At 43.3% G+C, this 20,647-nt stretch overlaps 1 protein-coding gene across 2 annotated transcripts; it reads left to right on the top strand.

Moving 5' to 3' along the window:
* Positions 1-11,634: 11,634 nt before the first annotated feature.
* eomesa (eomesodermin homolog a) lies at positions 11,635-16,122 on the top strand. Of its 2 annotated transcripts, XM_071902658.2 has the most exons (7): positions 11,635-12,509; positions 12,931-13,085; positions 13,976-14,097; positions 14,378-14,536; positions 14,748-14,809; positions 14,958-15,676; positions 15,804-16,122. In XM_071902658.2, the coding sequence occupies exons 1-7, from the start codon at positions 11,794-11,796 to the stop codon at positions 15,815-15,817; spliced, it is 1,947 nt and encodes a 648-aa protein (XP_071758759.1). In that variant the 5' UTR covers positions 11,635-11,793; the 3' UTR covers positions 15,818-16,122. The 2 variants fall into 2 exon arrangements, with proteins under 2 accessions (XP_071758759.1, XP_071758758.1); XM_071902657.2 differs by having other exon boundaries at positions 14,958-16,122.
* The last annotated feature ends 4,525 nt before the right edge of the window (positions 16,123-20,647 follow it).

Here is a 20,647-nt window from a genome sequence, read left to right as displayed (position 1 = left end):
ATGCTTCTGATTTTCTCTCCCCAGTTTCTTCCCTACAGAAGCATGCATTCATGAGTAAGTTGAACCTCATTAAATGCTCTTTGCGAGTTGTCTGGAGATGTATCTATTCATTAGCTTCAAAAGGGTGTCATGTGTATGAATTATGCTAACAGGATCTAATTAGCAGATGCAAATGAGGTTAGTCAAAATTGTACTGAAAAGACAGAAGAAAAGCTCCATGGGATAGTTGGAGCACGACAGCTCACCAACCGCCCCCACGCTGGGCACCAAATGTGATGGTTCGCCCCTGCTGCTGCTCTATACTGGAGACAGGACTGAACCATAAACACAGACGTGGGGAGGACAGCTGTACGGGAGAGTTCTTATCAAACTCAATACTATTCTTTTCTTGAAACCCCTCTCAAGGAGCTCAGCGACCTCCGAACATTAAATGCCTATTAGCCAAATATAGTCTCATGACTGTGGATGAAGGTGCTTTCACGCTATTTCGCTCCGAGCCAAAAGTCCTCTGCCCCCGACTCCTCGCGCTTTCACCCCCCAATACACACACACACACACACACACATAGCAACACACACAAGCTCCCCCTCCCTGCCGCAAAAAAAACAAGTTACACAACCAGCTGATGGAACTCCAGAATCCGGCGTGAGGAGGACTCACCAATAGCAGCCGCCTACAAGCTCCTGCCATTATGACATCAGTGGCCCCAGACTGTGGCGAAGCTGGCAGGACTCGGGGAGCATGCCTTCTGGCCTCGGCAGGGAGGAAGGCCAGCAGGCTGCAGGGTCACACACACACACACGCACATACACACTCTTCTTCCTGCAGTGGGGACCATGGCTAAGCTAGCTCATGCACACACACACACACACACACACACACATAGGGGCAGAGGGGGGAGGCAGCAACTAGTGACCCTGTTTAGGGCAGGAATCAGAAAGCTACAAAGAGCACAGAGCGGAACGTGGTTAATTGGCATGGGTCGGACGATGCCTGCCTACCCTTGCACTGACCCTCAAGCCATGTGGGCCCTGCCAATACTGGCAGAAATATTATGAGGGAGGGATGAAAACTGGGATGGGTTTCAGCTCAGGTTCGCTAAACTACAGTATGCCAGGTTGATGTGAGCTGTGTGAATCTATCTGATGGATTAACCTGAGTCAAAAACAGGATGACTAATGACAGGAGGGTCATAACACTTTACATTTATACATACTATATGTCTAATCATCAATCATGTCATATGTCTAATGTAAATACAGCAGACCTGGGTCCAAAAGTATTTGCATATTTTGTATGATTTGTATTAGGTGACAAATGAGTGGGTTTTGCCACATACAACAAATAATAAGTGAAATTCTCTTGTTGTTTTTCCCTCTCACAAGGAGGTCAGAGTGCAGAGTTAGCTACAGAAGAATTCTCCTGGAGCTTGTAGGGATTCAGTGTCTTGCACAAGGGCACTTCAGCAGGGCAGACACTTATGGAAAGCCAGAAAGGTCACAATTTGCCTCTATTCCTTCCTTAACCAGTCACCGACCGCCATAAAATTAACGCTGACGGTGTGTGACGTCTTGGTGTGCCTGGCACCGTATGATGTTTATTTGTGCCAGCACATGGTCTGGATTTGGATTTGCATCATATTTGCATCTAATTTCCATAGCACCTCCCCTGTCTATGGCAAAGTTAGTTCAGTTACTCCAGTAAGCAGTTGAGTTCAGTTGCCTCAACAATCAATATGGCAGAAAGTTATATTTTCAGATGCAAATATTAAGACTGTTAGTGTCATGCTCTGCCCATTGAGCTATACAGGGCCACGATTAGTTATCCATGCATGTTATTATGGAAAGGATCACTAGCATCCCTCATACTTGTATACTTGTATACTTGTGTACATGTAAAATAGACTAGTGAAATTCAAATATAAAAACGTAATTGTTATTCTGGTTCTCAACATGACAGAAGTGTAGTCATTCAGTTTATGTTTGCCATATCAAATGTATCCATTTGCAAGAGTGCACTCCTCTATCACTAGGTAACCATATGCAAATGTTATACCAGTGTGAAAGGTCCACCTGTCTGCTGGTGGTAAATGAACACTGGCCCGCACAAAATAAATGTCGTATGATGCACGAAGCGAGTGGTGTGGATGTTTTTACTGTTTAATACAGCAAAGGAAGAGAGACAAATTGTGAGCCTTTTGGCTTTCTGTAGTGGCTTGCCAACATGGGGGCTTGAACCCGGTCCTCCAGTTGTCGTCCTACTCATTACCCGACCCTGCTGCCGCAATGTACAACATTTACAATTCTTATCCAACCCAGGTCTGAAATACACATCCTAAGTGATTAGTCTTCTTTTCCCTACAATTTCAACTTTAAAATAGTCTCCTGTAGGTGATTTCAAATTAGATTCAGTGAAATCCAGTTGAGAGAGTGAAAGAGAAAATAGCTTTTCGACTGTGAGAGAGGACCACCCACTCACATCCTCTGTAGCTTCGGGGGGTGACTCACTGCTAACCACTCAGGTGATGTAAACCACAGTTTGCCCCCACACCAGCACATGTATAAACCACTTTTAAAAAATTACAAATGTCAAGGTTGACAGGGGGGTCTACATCGATACGACTTGAGATCATAAACATTAGGATACAGACCACATGTTGCTGCAGTTTGAAGTATCTCAGTGTACAGTTATTTATGCTTGTAGTGATAAATTTGTTGTAAATACAACAATTTAAAATGCTGCCTTTGTGTTCTAAACCTCAGAAAAATATTATATTTATTTTTTCTGTAAGATGCTAGTAGCTTGGCTGGTTACCCGTAAACACTGCTGTGAACAACAGGGCTCAATGCATGTGCATGCAACTGTGATTTTTCCTTCCATGGAGACCCTCTAAATATTTCCGAAGTTAGCAACTCTATAGACAAATACCAAAACCAAAAAAGCCTAGCAATCAACACAATTAATTGCATCATCACAAGACGTTAAAACAAAGAGAAAGCGGTTTTCTTCTTTGTTCATTTTGACTGCAGCAGATCCCCTGTCTTCACACCTCCCACACTGGTTTAACGTGTTGCATTGTCCCCCACACAGCTATACACACACACACACACATACACACACACACACACGGACCACATCAGCCTGGGGCTCCCCTTTTGTCTGCCTCCACGCTAAAGGTGTGATCACTAGTTGTGCTGGTGAGGAGGTGGGGGGCATTCTTCAGCCAGGGGTGGAAGATATTAGGCTGGTCTGTCCTCCGCTGCTGAACCACATTGTAACTGGAAGTTTGGCCCTTGTTGGGGATCCCCTCCATGCATCCATCAGAGCTGTGAAGGACAGTTACCATTTGCTTCAAAGTGGGGTTTCACCGGGTATAATGGTGGCTCAGCTCAGATTGGCACACATACGACGTCCCTGCAGCATCACAGGTTTATGTCCGGGTCATCACCTTTGTTCAATGTCATCTTCCTGTCAGACTGTCTAATAAAACGCAGAAATGCTTGAAGAATAATCTTGCATGTGTGTTTTTGCTCTTCTTATATGACGCTGAAATCAGTTTTATTGTACTCTGAGACGGGTAATTTAAGTGAACAGGGTTATGATTCATCTCCGTAACTCATTTCATGCATCTTTTCTCTACTGTCTGAAATCAAGGCATGCTCTCGTTCTTTCTCTCTCTCTCTGATTGTGTCATGAGATCAAGACTTTTGCTTTTGCTTTTTGATTGCCATGTTGCGATCCTTCTCATCAAAGATTTCTAAACGTAAGTACATTACATCTTGGATTTCATCGTTTTGATTTTCTGTTGTGAAATGGTTTCATGTTTTTCAACTCCTACAGACACTTGACCCTCTGTTCATGTTGTATGGGTACACACATGAAAGAAAGAATCGCTAAATGCAAGCATTTTGTACGGGTGTCAATAGAATACAACAGATTTTTGAAACGGAGTCCGGACCATTAACGCCGGGTATGGGTCCAACCCGTCTCGGCTGTTCTGTTCTATCAAGGTCTAAAGCCATCAGATGAACCTCGAAACAAGCGCTCTCCCGTCAGACAGAATGTTTGGTCCATGTGTCTAGACCTCCACCATATCTGACCCGCCAGCACAGAAGGACACGCAAACACTCGACAGACGATCATAAGGAACAGATACACGCAGGCTCCTTCCCTCCACCATGTGGCTTGGAGATGCATGCTCACTGCTGTTCATAATTTCTTATCATAGACACCCACCCCACCACACACACAAATACACTTGTCAAACATGACACCTCTAACCACAAGGAAGAGAACAGGTTCTCAACCCTCTTTCTGAGAAACCTGGCTAAACTGTCCCGATAAGTTCGCTTGCAAGCCATACTTTGATGGTCCTTCCTTTGAACATCACATTGGTTGCTTTGCTCTTACAACACTGAGTCCTCAAGCAGCAAGGCCTTTTCCTTAGCCCTTTACATCACTCTCCTGCTCTCCAGTCAGCAAAGGAGACCAAACCATGGACCACTTCCATACTATGTGGGAGTCCCTGCTGTTTCAATGGCTGCCAGGCAGGCAGCCTCTTTCCTCTCCCTTCCCTTGGAGCGTTTGGCTCCATAACCGCGGGAGCCCATCTGATGTGGTCCCCCATCTGACTAGCAGCTCCCTTCCCCAGGCCCAGACGGCTGGAGGGACGGAGCAGACGAAGGGGGCCGCAGATTGTTGTAGACCATTTACATGTAAATACAGAGACCAGGGCTGGGTCTGGGTTCAATATTGAAGGTGTCCGCTGCACGGAGGTCCCTCTGTGTGTACATATATGAGTGTGTGTGCGTGTGCATGCGTGCGCGCGTGTTTGTGTGTGTGTGTGTGTGTGTGTGTGCATGCCTGTGCGTGTGCATGTGTGTGAGTATGTGCATACATGCATGCCCGTGTGTGTGTGTGTGTGTGTGTGTGTTCATGTATGTGCATGGCTTGATCCAGTACATCTAAATTATACAGCTGCCAAATTACAGCAAATGTTTTAATACAAAAGCATTCTGTGGTCTCTAATTGTATCTAATGGCTGCTGGATACATTCCTCCAAAGCGGAAAATAGGAGCATTTTCATTGAATAATTTGGCATTTTATCAACCAGTTGAATATCTAATTGTACAAAACAAAGAAGAAGAAAGAAGAATATTTACTTAAAGTGTACAATATTTTTTTTACGAATTCAGCCATAAAGGGGGGGCTACAATTGTGTTTTTTGTTTGATAGAAAATGGCAAATGGAGTTCCTTCTAGCACTGTGAATGTAGTCCCCACTCCCCAGAGTAGATTGAAGATGCCTGGGCAACATCCCCGCTCCACCAGGGGGTCAACCTTAAACCATTAATCATGTCTACATAACCTCCCTCCCACTAGCATATGCCTCTGGTTGGTAGACAGTAAGTCGGTTAGGGCTTTCCTCTGTGTCGCTCTAGAAGCTTTCATACCAGGAGAGAGAAGTGTTAAAACTCTACATTCTCACTTCTGACTCACTGATTTAACCACATTGAGGCAGGAGCAGCAGCAGAATACTCCTGTGGTGTAAATCTGTTTGTGTTCCCTGTCCAAAAAAGGGAGGGGAAAAAAATAAAGGGTCCTCCTGAAATGCAGTTTCTGAGTCAGGGTTAGCAATGTGATAAAAGCCCAGCTTGTTTGGCAGTAATAGTGCTATGGGAAAGGACAGAGAACCAGGGGTGAGCCGGGCTGCGCTGCGCTGGGCTGCCGTGTCTTGGTGGCCGTGGTTGGTTGACTAGCTCAAGTGAGAGGTTGTTTTCCCCTCCCCACCCCAGCTCACCCCAGCCCTCCTCGGCCAAGAGAGTATGCCTGTTAGAGAGGGTGTGTTATCTTCGAGGCTTAATGCCGAGTCGATACAACTCTGCCACCCTCCCTCCCTTACACCTCACGTTCCAGGGAACACATATATCCAGTATACGCTGTCAAACTTTTAGCACCTGCCATTTTGCTTGGGCCCCTTATGTCAATTCCTCTGGTGTTTCAGAAGGATGGGCCGAGAGAAGTGGGTCAACAAAGGTTGATGCTAAAATGGGGATGAGGGTGAGACTCGGGCCAAAGGACTGGCATCCACTTTGGTGTCGCCGGCTTCATGTTCTGCCCATGATGACACTCTGAGTGAAAGGAAAAGCATGGTTATACTGTGCATGTGTCAAAATCAGTTCATCAATCTACTTACTGCTTAGTCTAAGAAAAAATCTCTAATTAAATCCCTGATGCAATTAATTACTTTGTGGGCTTTTTTTCTTTCTTTTTTTTTTAGCTTTACATAGAAAATATTAAACAAAAATGATGTGTATTTATTCCATGTTCTTTCAGGTATCCTTTCAGGTAAACATTATTGTGCTTGGAGATATGACAGTTCATAGGTTGCTTCAAAACTGTGCCAGCAGCGTTACAGTAGAGGAGCACCAGGAGATAATTTATTTGTGAGAGGGGATAAAAAGTCAGATACTAGACTCTCACCCAGGTCCTGTGCTCCATATTGTGTACCTGGTGCTTTCCCATGGGCCCTGGGTGACACTTCCTATAATGCAATAATCCAAAAATCATGTTATCATGCCTTGGGGAATCAAATACAGTCTGTGTACCTTCAATCCCATCTTCTTGAATGCAGTCAGTACACCTGATTTTTCTAAGATTTATCTTAACACAGTGGATTATCATTGCCCCCTGAAAACCTCCTCATCACAAAAGTATTGGGCTTACATATCCCCAGATACATTGCTACAATAATCCATCCCTCCATCCATGGGCTGCACACACACACACACACACACTGACACACACAGACACACACGCATGCATGCAGCAACATGCTGACATTGAGGCTTATCTGTTGATACGACACAAAGTAACATCCCATGGTTTTATGCATTCTGGTGTATTTTTAATGTAGTTTCAGGAATTCAAACATGCTGCATATATACAGAGGATTCCCATGGGTCTCACTCACTGACTGCTTTCAGATGGGAAAGATTCCCATTTCATGATAATTTGCTCTGCTGGAATGACATCTGAAATGGCCTACATGCTATCAAACATGAATACATTTTACATATTCTAATGTTCTTTGAGTATGGAAAAATAAAGGCGCAGTGACAAATAGGAAGCCTTTTCTATTTTACACAAATACATTTCGTAAAAAAATACTTTCATAATTCTAGGGGGAAAAAAACATCTAATTTCTAAAAAGAGCTGTTTAAATCAGCAAGGAAAATGGTGGAGACAGTTGTATAAGGAAAAGGGGGAAAGAGAAAGTCACTGATGAAAGCAATATGTACTCAAATGGAAATTCATGAAAGCTGTCACCTTGCTATCTTTGAAGACAGCAGCATGTCTGTAACATAAGCTTTACTTGCGTAAAGACTCCTGCTTTGATTAAATGTTAGTAATCCCAACACACTGGAAAATATACTGGGGGACATCTTTGATAAACTTGTGAAATAAATTCTTTACAATAAAAGTGTTCTTAAGGATGATGATTTGCGGAGGACCGCGGGGCTGGCGTGGTGCGCATTGCACTCGGTTCTGTTCCCAGCACCCCTCCCTCCAGGGGTCTCGGTGGCGAGGATCTCTAATGAGACTCGCGTTATTAATCCTTGCAATGGGGTACATGAATTCACTCCCGAGCAAAGGCTTCAGCAGCCACCTTGGCCCATAAAACCTGGAATGTATTCCTTTCATGTGCTCTGTTGATGATCTACTCTGACAACAATATGGTAAGACTTCCCTTCCCCTGTCGCGCGGGCCCTGGCCCCGGGCCAAACAGGGTCATCTCAGACACACTTGGGCTTTTATAGGTGGTCAAGAAACACGCTGACAGGTCACAAGCAGGAGCTCCTTTACGAGTAGGACCTAAACATCCACCTCATTTGGAATTAGTTTATTTATAGGGGCTATAAATTTCAAATTTATTTTGTTTTCTAACTTTCAAATGGCAACTGCGACTTTGGAGTCGTTTTGGAAAACCAACATACTTCAAACCCTGGCCATTAAAATGATAGCATTGTGTTTTTACTGTTTGTTTTATCGAGATTTTCTCCCCACAGGCAAGCAATCATCTGTGAAACATAGCTGTAAAGTAGAATGATCAGTTGTGAAATAATTAACACAAAGGGAATTTCACTTGACTTATATTTTCATGACATGTTATAGAGAAGTAACAAAGCTGGGCCTGTACCAGTGGCATGAAAGCCAGTACTTCCCTATAAACCATTCTGCCTTTAACATCAGCGAAGTATTCACAGTAATTTGCTGATCATGCAAGGGCCAATTAAATAAGTAAATCTAAGACAGGATTATACTAACAAGGCGTTGACAGTGTAAAATACTTGACTTTGTATCTAATACTGAGACAGCTTCCTTTGAACTATAAAATTACCTTTTAATCATAGAATGACATCTGTATAATGGCCTATCGCCTGTTACTACGCTGTGCCTGTGTCCTGAGTCAAGAGACACCTTCTCATTGTGTGTGTGTCTGTGTGTGTGTGTGTGTGTGTGTGAGAGAGAGAGAGAGAGAGAGAGAGAGAGAGAGAGAGAGAGAGAGAGAGAGAGAGAAACAGACAAAATGTTGATGGTAGACTTCTGGAGAAACTTGACAGGCCCATGATCCTCATAATGCATATTTCCAATGCTTGTTAGTTTTGCTTCATGCTTCCCACCACTTTCCCCTCTAAGCCTCTGGGACTCATAGAAACGGACCATTCAGAACAACGGTCCCTCATGATTTTGCGTCAGTCTAAAAGCAAATTATTGATTTCGAGTCACCCTGTTTCACCTAACCCAGGAGCTGCGTTCTGCTCTCCAGTGTCATCATTTTGTAAGTTTCTCTACAGGATGTGTTTGTTGAGAGGAACAGGAGCAAAGGGGAGGGTGACAGGCATTAAATCATTTTATAATAGACTCAGTGCCGGCTGCATCAACCTTTAAGATTGGTTTTGGTGGAGATAATTCAATTTCTCTATTGAGAGAAAGGGCAGAGATGGGCAAAATAAATCATCAAATTGATTTCAAATGATTTCAAACTTTGAGGTGAGCTTGATTTGGACTGGCAAATATTTCGGTGTTTGCATCTTTGCACGGTCTGGGAAGGGTCTTGGTCTTGACTGACAGATTGTGTGCTGTGCATGTAGCTCTGGTCCCCTGGTGGCCCAATAGCCAGCTTTACTTTCCCATTTATGACACGAGCCAATCTGCCTCCAGCCGAGATTCTCCCTCAGCTTTTCACAGATTTGTATCCCCATTTTCCCCAAATTCATCTCACCCCTACTCCCCCTCCAGCTTACTCTAAGACTCACACATGCACAAACACACGTACAAACTGCCTACACACAGGCACATACTCGCGCACACACACACACACACATACACGTAAAAAGGCAAGCTGAGTTCACTGCAGTTGAAGATGATGTAAAGTGAGATGCAAGTGGAAAAAAGTGAGCGTCAGAAGTTGGCCCACAGCCTGCATTGTGTCATGTTACTCTCATAGTGGATAGGCTATTTGCTTGATGTGATGCTGGTCACTTTAGCACACTGGAAATATAAAGTTATACTGCTGGGAGCCAGTCCTTACTCAGATCAGCACGAAAGCATCAGTTTGTTCATCAGGCACTAGAGAGCGCTGTCCCACTGTCACTACTGGAAAATCCTTTACCATTAAGCCTACATACAGTATAGAAAGACATTTGTTATAGAAAACGTGACATGCATCTTCAACTCTTTTTCGTTTTCGTTTTCTGGAGCTTTTGATTTCTTGTGTGTGTGTGCGTGTGTGTGTGTGTGTGTGTGTGAGAGAGAGAGAGAGAGAGAGAGAGAGAGAGAGAGAGACATAGGTTAATAGTCTTTTCTTGCACTGACCTACTTTATATTCCATAAATATTTTTGTTAATTTATTTTTGCAATATTTTGCAACATTTTGTGTTATTGCCGAGATTCCTTTGGACATTTTAAAATTGAATTTTTCTCATAAACTGGCTCAGCTGGTATTAAATGTGTGCCGTCAATATCGGCAGACTTGTGCAGTGTGTGTGTGTGTGTGTGTGTGCGTGTGTGTGTGTGTGTGTGTGTGTGTGTGTGTGTGTGTGTGTGTGTGTGTGTGTGTGTCCTCTCTCTCTGCCAGGACTGCCTGTGCCGTCCTATAGCTTATTTTGATATCAGCGGCCTGTGGGGGAGATTTACTGCCATGTAAACGTGGTAGTCCACCTCTTTTCACAAGCTGTCCTTTCCTTCTTCATCACCGGTTACCTCAAATGGAAAAATAATTAGACATTTTCCCTCTGCATCGAGAAAGCCAATCCTGTGGGGATTACAGCCTCTCATCCCAGTTTGATTTGAAATTAGATTCAAATAATCCAAGGCTATTTATGCTAAGGTCAATTTGACCCGTTTATTAATTTGCATTGGTTAACTCCAAATTATGAGATCGCCTGTCATTTATAGACCAGCCAAACAATTAAAAACATTTGCTTGGTTTAAGGGCATTTATGGCTAATATTTTAAGCATTCAATAGGCGCACGTTAAACTGCCATATGGCCAGTTATTGTCAGTGCGCGTTTATCCTTTTGTGTGACAATTATACGCAAAATTTAAAAAAGGTTTTATGTAGGGGAAAAAAACACACAAAAAAACAATCTCCGAAAGAGAAAATTTTACGTTTATATTTATCTCCAATTTCACTGAGGCCTAGAAACAAACATTTCTCTGGCTTATAATAAAACAGCTTATTAAAGGTTTGTGCGGAAAAAAACGTAGCCTATTGGTTTGATTTTTTTTTTTTTTTTGTCAGTGACAGATGAAAGCGACAGTGTGTAGACTGTCTTTCTACTTTCAGGTAGGGTATTTTAAGTCTGTTCCGACAGTCGATAGCCTATATATGTCAGTGCCAGGACTGACCACATGGAAAGGGAAGAGGGAGTCGAGGCCAATTAGGAAATGAGGTGCACATGTCATTTGGTTAACATGCTGCAATCGGTTGCGGAGAAAATAATCCGGGTTTTTGTAATTCATCAAGGATAAATCGTCTGGGTGAGTGAGCGGAGGTATTCTGATTAGCCGATACTATCTGAAATTGTAGGCTGTAATTTACAATGACATAAAGTGCCAGGCGCAAAGACTTGTAAGCGAGGCGGAAAGTTTAGAGGTGATTGTTTATGAGCGGAGGCTGTGGACTGCGGAATTATTTTCTGTCGTGTTCAGTCTTTCAGATAAAGTGTGGAGAAACTGTATTCTGCCACTGGCCTCCTAGAAATCACGTTTCACTCAAATCCTAAAACAAACTAATGGGCTACACGCGTAGCCTAATTCGCTATAAAACAAAATATAACTTGGCCAATATTGGGAGCATGTCACTTTGGTTAGACACATGCTCCGGATATGAGAGTAAAAAAAAATAAACTAGTCATCACAAATTGTCTTCTGATATTATTTCGATTAGACACTGTCTAATTGAATTAGAGTAGTGCGACCATTGGATGTGGAGAGGGCTGGAGCCTCCGCATGGATCTCCAAAAGCTCCTCCCCTGACGCTTACAGTGAGTTGGGTGTGTGAAGAAGTACATCTTATAAGAGCCCTTGAACATCCCATGTCCAGACCATATTCTGAGCTGAAAATTCGTAGGTGAGGAGCAGGTTTAACCTCCTTCCATCACACGTAAGGGAGGGAGGCGCACAGAGGACAGAAAGAGAGAAGCAAGGCGCCGGTGGTGTGTCGCCTCCTTGGCTGAAATTGACTTGGGACTCTGAAAAGTCTGTTTTTATTGCAAGATTAAAACGATGCAGTTAGAGAACATCCTTCCCAGCGCCAGCATCAATTTACCCAAGACGTTTTACAATCTTTCGTCGTCGGACAGTGCCAACAACAGCCCGGGGCCATCGTCGCAGATTGAATATCAAGAAGTCGACCGGACGGAATCAGAGTCTAGTAGCGCTCCTAAGAAATATCTGAGCGGGGTGGCAAACGGGATGCTGGGTGAGGGAGAGGGGGACACTTTTACCGGGACTAAAACCGGTCCCGATGGGAGAAAAGGCTCCCCGGTTCTCGGTGAGGATGACCTGACGAGCGGCCGGCGTTACAACATAGACGAACTTGGGTCTGATAGATACTTCATCTCGTCGTCCCAGGCGAGTTCCGACATGGCAAACCCGTGTTCCCTCTTCCCCTATGCAGGACAGACCGGGTCGGTGTACACCGGGTCCAGCAGCTCCAGGTACCCGGCCTCTCTTCATTACGGATCTGTCCTGCCGCCCACAGGCTTCTCCTCCTCCTCCGTGTGCACCGGCCGGAGCCAGTTTAGCAGCGGAGGGTACCAGTTCGGCCAGGGTCCCGGCTGTCTGTACCCCTCCTATCCCGGGACTGGTTCGGGTATTGGCTCCATGTCTCTGCCGGGGTCTGCCGCCGGAGCCAGGGCGCAGGTCTATCTGTGTAACCGGCCCCTGTGGCTCAAATTCCACCGGCACCAGACCGAGATGATTATCACCAAACAGGGCAGGTAGGCAGACGCACTGCCGCGGGTTTAGTGGGCCTAAACTGAGTATATGCTAGTCATATCTAGAATATGCAATCCGTTTGTATACATTTTGTGGCTTAACCATTTACAAATTTTTATTCTTTTAATGTGTCACATTTGTTGCCAATATTTTACGCATGGGCAAAATATTACGCACAAAATTAATATCTTTTATTTACACCAATTTAGGTTTAGGTGTTCGTTTCGAGTAAATTGTGAATGCACAATTCCGTAATTGGCTAAATATGAATCGCCAATGGCTTTTATTATAGATTTGATGTTAGTCAAGCTTTTGGCCTGTACATGGGGAGACATGCAATGCCAACCTAGGATATTGTTTTTAACAGTTTTGCCAATTTTACCGGACACATTTGTTGACTATTCATCTTTCTCATCTTTCCAGGCGGATGTTTCCATTCCTCAGTTTCAACATCACCGGACTCAACCTCACGGCCCATTACAATGTCTTTGTAGAAGTTGTTTTGGCAGACCCGAACCACTGGCGCTTTCAAGGAGGGAAGTGGGTCACTTGTGGAAAAGCAGACAATAATATGCAGGGTGAGTTACAGAATTAACAAAACTTAGTTTTAGTCTGTAGGTTTCGTATTGTATAAATGTTTCAAAATGAAATCTAACAAAATAATTAATAAAACCTGGAGAATGGTACAGAATTTGGCATGACTCTACTTCAGGAATTAATCACATTTTAAAACATGAGGGAATCGGTTCCTTAGACATTTAGTCCAGAATATTTTAATTGTTTTGGACAAATAGGCAGTTTTACTTAAATTTTTAGCTCATTTGAATTTTTTTGAACAGGGTTGAATCCGAGTTTTTAACACAGTAATTTAGTCACTCCCGTATAATTTAACTTGAAGTGTCAAATTGTCTTGGGGAACCAGTATGTGTGAGAAATTGTTGGCTAAATATGGTATTCACACAAAAAGCACTGGCATTCAAACCTGCCAAAATATTTACATTCATTCATATTCCATCAAAATTTGTAGTTTGTGAAATTTTTCGTTTATTTTTGAGAGGAATTATATTTTAATATTGAGAGTATTAATATGCTTTGAAGAAAATGTACAATTTTCAGCTTTGTTTTTGAAATAATGTTGAAGCTTTCTAATTTTATTCAAATGAAATGAAAATTAATCTCAATGTAGGTTAATCTAGCACCATCAATTGATGATTTTATTTATGAAAATAAAAATCAGAACAAATGTCCAGGATGGAATGGTTATTGAATTTTATCAATATTTCTTTCCCAAAGCCTTTGGATTATTAAAATAAAATGATCAGATTCATTATAATTCACTGATTTGAGGATTTGGTTTATCATATGAGCAATTTTAGATGAGAAATAATTTGCATAGATATAAGCACATTTTGTGTGTCATATTATTGATCACATTATTTGTACGTCTTTTTTTCTTTTTCAATCTTAGGAAACAAAATGTATGTTCATCCTGAATCTCCAAACACTGGTGCTCACTGGATGAGGCAAGAAATCTCTTTTGGCAAGCTGAAGCTGACCAACAATAAAGGGGCCAACAACAACAACACACAGGTTAGATATTATTGTCTCCCAGCATGTCAGTGTCTGAATTCAGTATCTGTCAAATGTCAATCTGTCAGCTATCTATTTATACATATTATTTAAATATCATTTATACAACAATATTTTACTTTGTGTCCATTGTCATGATAATGATTTTTTTTTTTTTTTTAAATCAACTAATACCCGTTTACACTGAATAAAGAATGTAGCTTGACTAAAGTATGCTTCATTGTTAAATGGAATGGGCTTTGTGATGATATTTTACTTGAAACACACTTCTCCCTTGCAGATGATTGTCTTGCAGTCTCTTCACAAATACCAACCCCGGCTGCACATTGTGGAGGTGACAGAGGATGGAGTGGAGGACATGAGCAACGAGGCCAAGACCCAAACCTTCACCTTCCCAGAGAACCAGTTTATTGCTGTCACTGCTTACCAGAACACAGACGTAAGTATTTGGATTATTAGTTGTTTTTTTATTTGAATCTGATTTAGAATTTATTTGGTTATTCAGCGAGAACAAAACAAAATGATATTGAAATTACATGTAAAAAAAAATTGTCATCAGTCTTGATCATTTCTCCTTAGTCACATAATGCAAAAGGCTGTGTCATGATGCACACCAATAATGCATGATTTGAATGTCTCTGTGTTTTCAGATCACACAGCTGAAGATAGATCACAACCCATTTGCAAAAGGCTTCCGGGACAATTATGACTCGTAAGTGTCTTGCATCTCAAGCAAAGTGTGGTTTGTCTGTTGTTCTGTGGGTACGCTGTGTGATGCTTATTTTGGCTGCTTGTTTTTACTCTCACAACGTCCCATAATTCTTCATAATTCTCTGTTCCTTTCCTCATCTGCTGAACAGGATGTACACGGCCCCAGAGAGCGACAGGCTGACCCCGTCTCCGACAGACTCGCCCCGCTCCCACCAGATTGTCCCCGGGGCCCGCTACGCCATGCAGCCTTTCTTTCAGGACCAGTTCGTCAACAACCTGCCCCAGAACCGCTTCTACACCGGAGAACGGGCCGTACCTCAGACCAACAGCCTCCTGTCTCCCCAGGCTGAGGACGCCAGCGCGGCCGCCTCAGCCCAGCGCTGGTTCGTGACCCCGGTCCAGCAGGCGGGCTCCAACAAGCTGGACCTGTCGTATGAGAATGACTACTCCACCAGCAGCCTGCTGTCCTACGGCATCAAGCCCCTGCCCCTGCAGACGTCCCATGCCCTCAGCTACTACCCAGACTCGGCCTTCGCTTCCATGGCGGCGGGCTGGGGCACCAGAAGCTCTTACCAGCGCAAGATGACCACGGGCCTGCCCTGGTCCCCCCGGCCCAGCCCCCCGGCCTTCCCCGAGGACCAGCTGGGGGCCACTAAAGACAAGCTGCCCGAGGAGAGCGCCCCGCCGGCCTCCACCTGGATCGAGACGTCCCACTCGCTGAAATCGGTGGACTCTACCGACTCCGGCGTGTACTCCATGGTCTGCAAGAGGCGCAGGATGTCTCCTGGGGGGTCGAGCACAGAGAACTCCCCTACCATCAAGTGTGAGGACTTGACCACGGAGGAGTACAACAAGGACAACCCAAAAGGCATGGGTTATTATGCATTCTACACAAGCCCCTAAGACTGTATTTATTGAAACTGAATATAATTCTTTGGTTTATTATTGAGTGCACTCCGTTCCTTGTTAATGTCATTTTTCTCTTTTCTCTAAAGGTGCCAAAGCTTAGTGTTCCCCCAAGCAAGCTGCACAAGGTTATTTTCCCAGGCCAGCCCCTCCCACATACCTGAGCAGAAACATGCATAGTGATTGTTGTTTTTGAAAAAGCATGTCCCTTCTTTTCCTTTATTTTTTACTAACTTTTGTTTTTGTTTTGTTTTTTTACAAATGTGAATTCTTTTTTGCATATTTAAGTCCTTTTTGTTGTACAGTATTCGTGCACTTTAGAATGTGATGTATCTTGTACAAATTGTCTTCATGGAGGTGTTATAAAATGGGTAATAAAGCAGCTTTTCATAAAGCATTGTCCAAATATGTCTTTCGCTGTATGTTTTATTTTTACATTATTGCCGTGTGACCGTAGATAGGCCAATGGTCTGTGTTCAGTCCTTAAATATTCTGCCTTAATCAACTGTAAATAAGGAAATATAAACATGGATTTTGAAATGTATAAAAGGCCAGTTTAGAAACTGGAATAAAATCCCAACATGTGATAAAATGAAATTTTCAATCAAATCTAAAATTTAATTTGCGTGATTTATTAAGCTGTGTGTGTAAGCCAGGTGACCTATGTGTTGGCCTGTTTTGGAGGCCGCAAAATAAGACCTTCGAGGGGTTGCTTGCCATCAAGTTGACACTGCAACATGTTAGAATATAAAATCCATCCAGCCGTTCTATATTGTAACATTTTAATGGAGGGACATTTAGGCTAAATTCCCATTGTGCCCATCAAGTTCTCAGCAGTTCATTAGATCTATAAAATATTATAGCCTATTATTTGGCCACAGTCATTCGGCAACAAGATAATGTTTTGGATAATATATTGTTGCTCCTAGATGTATGCAATATAAAGAAGAAATACTCAATACCCATGGCCTCTTGTCACGAAAGAGCTGAGCAATCATTATTTAAGCTACAATTAAGTGTTACAAAATCACACTATAGTTCACAATTCAAGTGTTATATATGAGACTTGCATCATGATTCACAACATAGACCTAATTAGGTGAAATTGCACACAAAAGCGCATAATCCTACTATTCACTCTGTCATTGCCATGGTGTTCTCACACATTTTATAACTCAGAATTTACCTAAGTAATGCAACTATGACTTCTCATGTGAGACAGAGACAGAAAGCCAGGCTAAGTGGAAACTGATTCATCCATCAATCAACAGCCAAGTTCATCTCAACAACTTTATATACTGTATATATATATATAATATATACCATATATATACAGTATATATGGTCTTTCTAAAACTGGATTAGTGCACAGCAATACAGATAAAATGCATGAAGAGAAGTCATAATAATCACACGGGGACCTCTCAGCTCCTGTTTTCGTTAGTGAAAATGGTTAAAATCCTCCCCCTCAAGGATCCCAATTTGAATTGATTTACATACTCTAGAATTCTAATTAATTCTGTTGTCAGACTCCTTGACAAAGTGAGGAATCTGACTAACTCCAATTAACACCTCCTAACAAGGTAGAGTTCTTGATTGCCCTGGCCTCTCAGGAAAGCTGTAAGAAATAGGCTCTTGGGGGGGTTAGATACTGCGGACTAAAAATGTGCTCTGTTTGCTCTTGTGCATGTCAGCGAATCGTATTTCTGAGCATCTGATGATGTTTTTTCTCACTTTCATGTTCTCTTGACCTCTGCTCATCAGCGGCTGTGAGGTGTAGAGTAGCAGTCAAGGTTGTGACTGGACAACCATAGGCACTTGTATAAAAAGGGAGGTGGGGGCAGAGAGTTGGAGACAAACGATAGTAATAGAGCTACTGACAATCTGAGAAAAAATCTGATTTTTATCGAAGTGAAATTGGAGGACTCTGTGATAAAAAAAAAAATCTTGGATCTTTCTCTTTGATCATCCCCAAAATAACTAACTTTTTCAGTCTTTTCATAACAGAACAAATTACCCAGCTTATATTTACACTTATTACACATCTTACAGTGGAACTAGTGCAGTTTACTGCCCAATTAAACATATGGCTACTGGAATTTATCTTTCCACATGTTCTTTCCTCCAACGCACACACACATAACCCCCAACACATATGTATTTCTTCAAAGAGGTCAGAGGGTGCAGGGTCACCCGCAGTGCAGCATCCCTGTTTTAAGGCCTTGTCAAGGGCACTTTGGCATGGATGTCGGGCACTGTAGATGTAATACCTGGAATACACTCTCCTGTCCATGCCAGGAGTTGAACCAGCAACTCTCCAGTTGCTGATCAGCCTCCAGACCTCTAGGCCAACTTGACCTCCCCTCTTTGTTGTGTTTCCACTGCAAAGATCTTTGTAGTCTTTTCACTGTGAAGGCATCAAAACCACTTTATGTGCCAAGTACAATAAATGCATACTAATTTGTTTTGATGACATTGGTGCAGGGACATATTGACAAATAACATAGTAGCATAAGTAGGCAATCAGTAAGTAAGTAATAAGCATATACTGGGACACATGCTACAGTGACAACATGACCTTACATTCAGTGTAAGGCAAGATATCCATCTATTTTATGTTTAAGTAAGGATTATCACTAGCAGCCTCCAGTCTGTCAGTGAATGCAGCTCACTAAATAGTATCTGATCATTTACTTGATGGATATCCCTTGACTTAACAAGAGGTGATTCCTGGGAGCCCCTGACAACTCCAAAAGCCAGCAACAAGTCGATAGACTGTGCCTTTCTCAACCATTCATGCAAGAAGCACAGTAATCAATAGACACCTCTACAGCATGCTTCCACAAACTCAGACCATGTTGACTTATAGGAGATGTGTGCATTGGGATGAGACCTGCAGAAAGTGATGAATTGACTGCTGTACTCTGCTGCTGATGTTAACATTGCTAGCTACAATCTCAGTGATTGACTGCATTTGCAGTATCTGTTATACAAGGCCTAGGACTGTATCAGGTTTCACCTGGGTGAAAACCAATCAGCGGTATACAGAATTTAGAGAGAATGTATCATTACAAGAACTTAAGTTCTGTCTCTCTTCCTTCTTTTTTCTGTGCATCTGTGCGTGTGTGTGTGTGTGTGTGTGTGTATGTGTGTGTGTGTGTGCGTGTGTGTCTACAGTTGCATGTCTGTGCCCTTCCCTTAGGCCCTCCATTGGTGACCATGATGAGAGTTCATGTAAGAAAGGCCGAGGAGGCTACAGAGACATTGTACCCAAGGAGGGTTGACATCCAAACACAGATGAGGGCCTGAGGCTGTTTCCTCACCTTCAGTCACACACTATTACTGCTCTCACTGACTAAATATGGCCAGAGGCAGACATGTTTCTGGGTCAAGATTTTTTAGACCCCCCTTTTAAAAGTAACCAACAGACAGGCAAGACTGAGACGGTGGTGATTATGTTTCCTCTTCACACTATATTTCCCCTTTTGATGTGTTGATAAATGTCAACTCTGTCAAATGATTATCAAGCCAGTCAGAATAACCGCCAAACTGATCTGCAGGGACAAACTGAGCCTCACATGGCCACTCTGCTCTTTTGTGATGTATTCACCCAAGATTTAGCTAACGGACTTGATATTGTAAAGGGTCTTGATTTAAATGTCTTCGATGGTAATGTCAGCAGGAAAAAATCAAATAACGCTACAGTCCAACCTGAAATGATACACAGACAGTACATCAAACAGTGCACTGTACTATGTTATGTGGTAGGGGCCTTGGGGATAGTTATTTGACCTAATACAATAATTAATACCTTACTGCACCAATTCATGTCATATGATGAGACTCCCAAACTGCTGTTCTTTTTTCGGTATGATATGCATATGTTATTTGTGTTATCAAGTGGAGGTCATGGGCTTTGAAAGTCCTAATGATGATGACAAAAAGCCCTCCATTTAGCTTGCCTCAGGTGTTCATGTACACAACGCAACGCTTATTTAGTCTCTCTTTCTCTCTCTCCATTGGAAGTGGTTCGTCAGCAGTTCCGATGTCTACATGTCTACAGGACGGGTGTAACGCTCACAGGTCCGTTAGAGTGAGACCCTGGTGTGAGATGAGTCTCAAGTTAGCAGGGCCACAACTGTTTGGAATAGGGCGTTGAGTGTTAGCAGAGAACACAGAGGCGAGAGAAACCGGAGGCGCGGAAGGAACTCGTGTCGGTGCCCTCAGACTGCGTGTGCAGCGCGCAGGCGAGGCCCTGACTCGCTGGTGCATGGCTAATGCCAGATAGAGTATCCCGCGGCTAAGCTGCACTTAACAGCGCATTGATTTCAGACCCCTGTGTTCCCCCCGGAGGGCAGTGGGACGCACCTCAACAGACCGGACCGCCCCAGACCCCCCCCCCTCCACCATCCACCACCCACCACCACCACCACCACCATTTCCCATCTCTACAGCCTGCCCCTCCCACCATCTATCCATCCCTGTCGATTTGGGTACACCACACTGGTCTCTGGTCGTCTCTACCCACCCCCTCCTATGAGTGTCCCAGGGGAGATAAGCAGGATTCAGGGGCACTAAGGCTCCCACAAGACCTTGGGTAGGCTTCAGTTGAGAGCGGGGTTTGGGGTTGGGGACGCAGAGGCAGCCAGGTGGAAAAGATCTGTGGTCAAAATCAATGCATTGGCACTTTGATGGAGCGCTCCGACAGATTTGGGAATTTCACATTCCCCTCCGTCTCTCCTGGCACCCTCAGACGTCCTCGCCACAGGAGGAAAAACAACATCCACTAAACCTTCAGGGAAAGAGGGCCTCTTCAGTTCCGCAGCCTCTGGCACAAAACATGACACGGTCAATATTCATCTGGTGGCTTGCGCCTGCCGTGTTACACACTCAAATCTGTTGCCTCTTGTTGCCTGCAGCCAAGGGAAGAATA

This window comes from Centroberyx gerrardi, chromosome 19 (assembly GCF_048128805.1).
Source record: "Centroberyx gerrardi isolate f3 chromosome 19, fCenGer3.hap1.cur.20231027, whole genome shotgun sequence".
Taxonomy (NCBI): Eukaryota; Metazoa; Chordata; class Actinopteri; order Beryciformes; family Berycidae; genus Centroberyx; species Centroberyx gerrardi.
This window is presented reverse-complemented; position numbering and strand designations above follow the sequence as displayed.

Excerpts from the sequence above, each read along its gene's own strand:
- eomesa (XM_071902657.2), top strand. The coding sequence starts at position 11,794 with ATGCAGTTAGAGAACATCCTTCCCAGCGCCAGCATCAATTTACCCAAG. Across the intron at positions 14,098-14,377 it reads CCAACAACAACAACACACAG|ATGATTGTCTTGCAGTCTCT; the intron begins GTTAGATATTAT and ends TCTCCCTTGCAG. Across the intron at positions 14,810-14,957 it reads TTCCGGGACAATTATGACTC|GATGTACACGGCCCCAGAGA; the intron begins GTAAGTGTCTTG and ends TCTGCTGAACAG.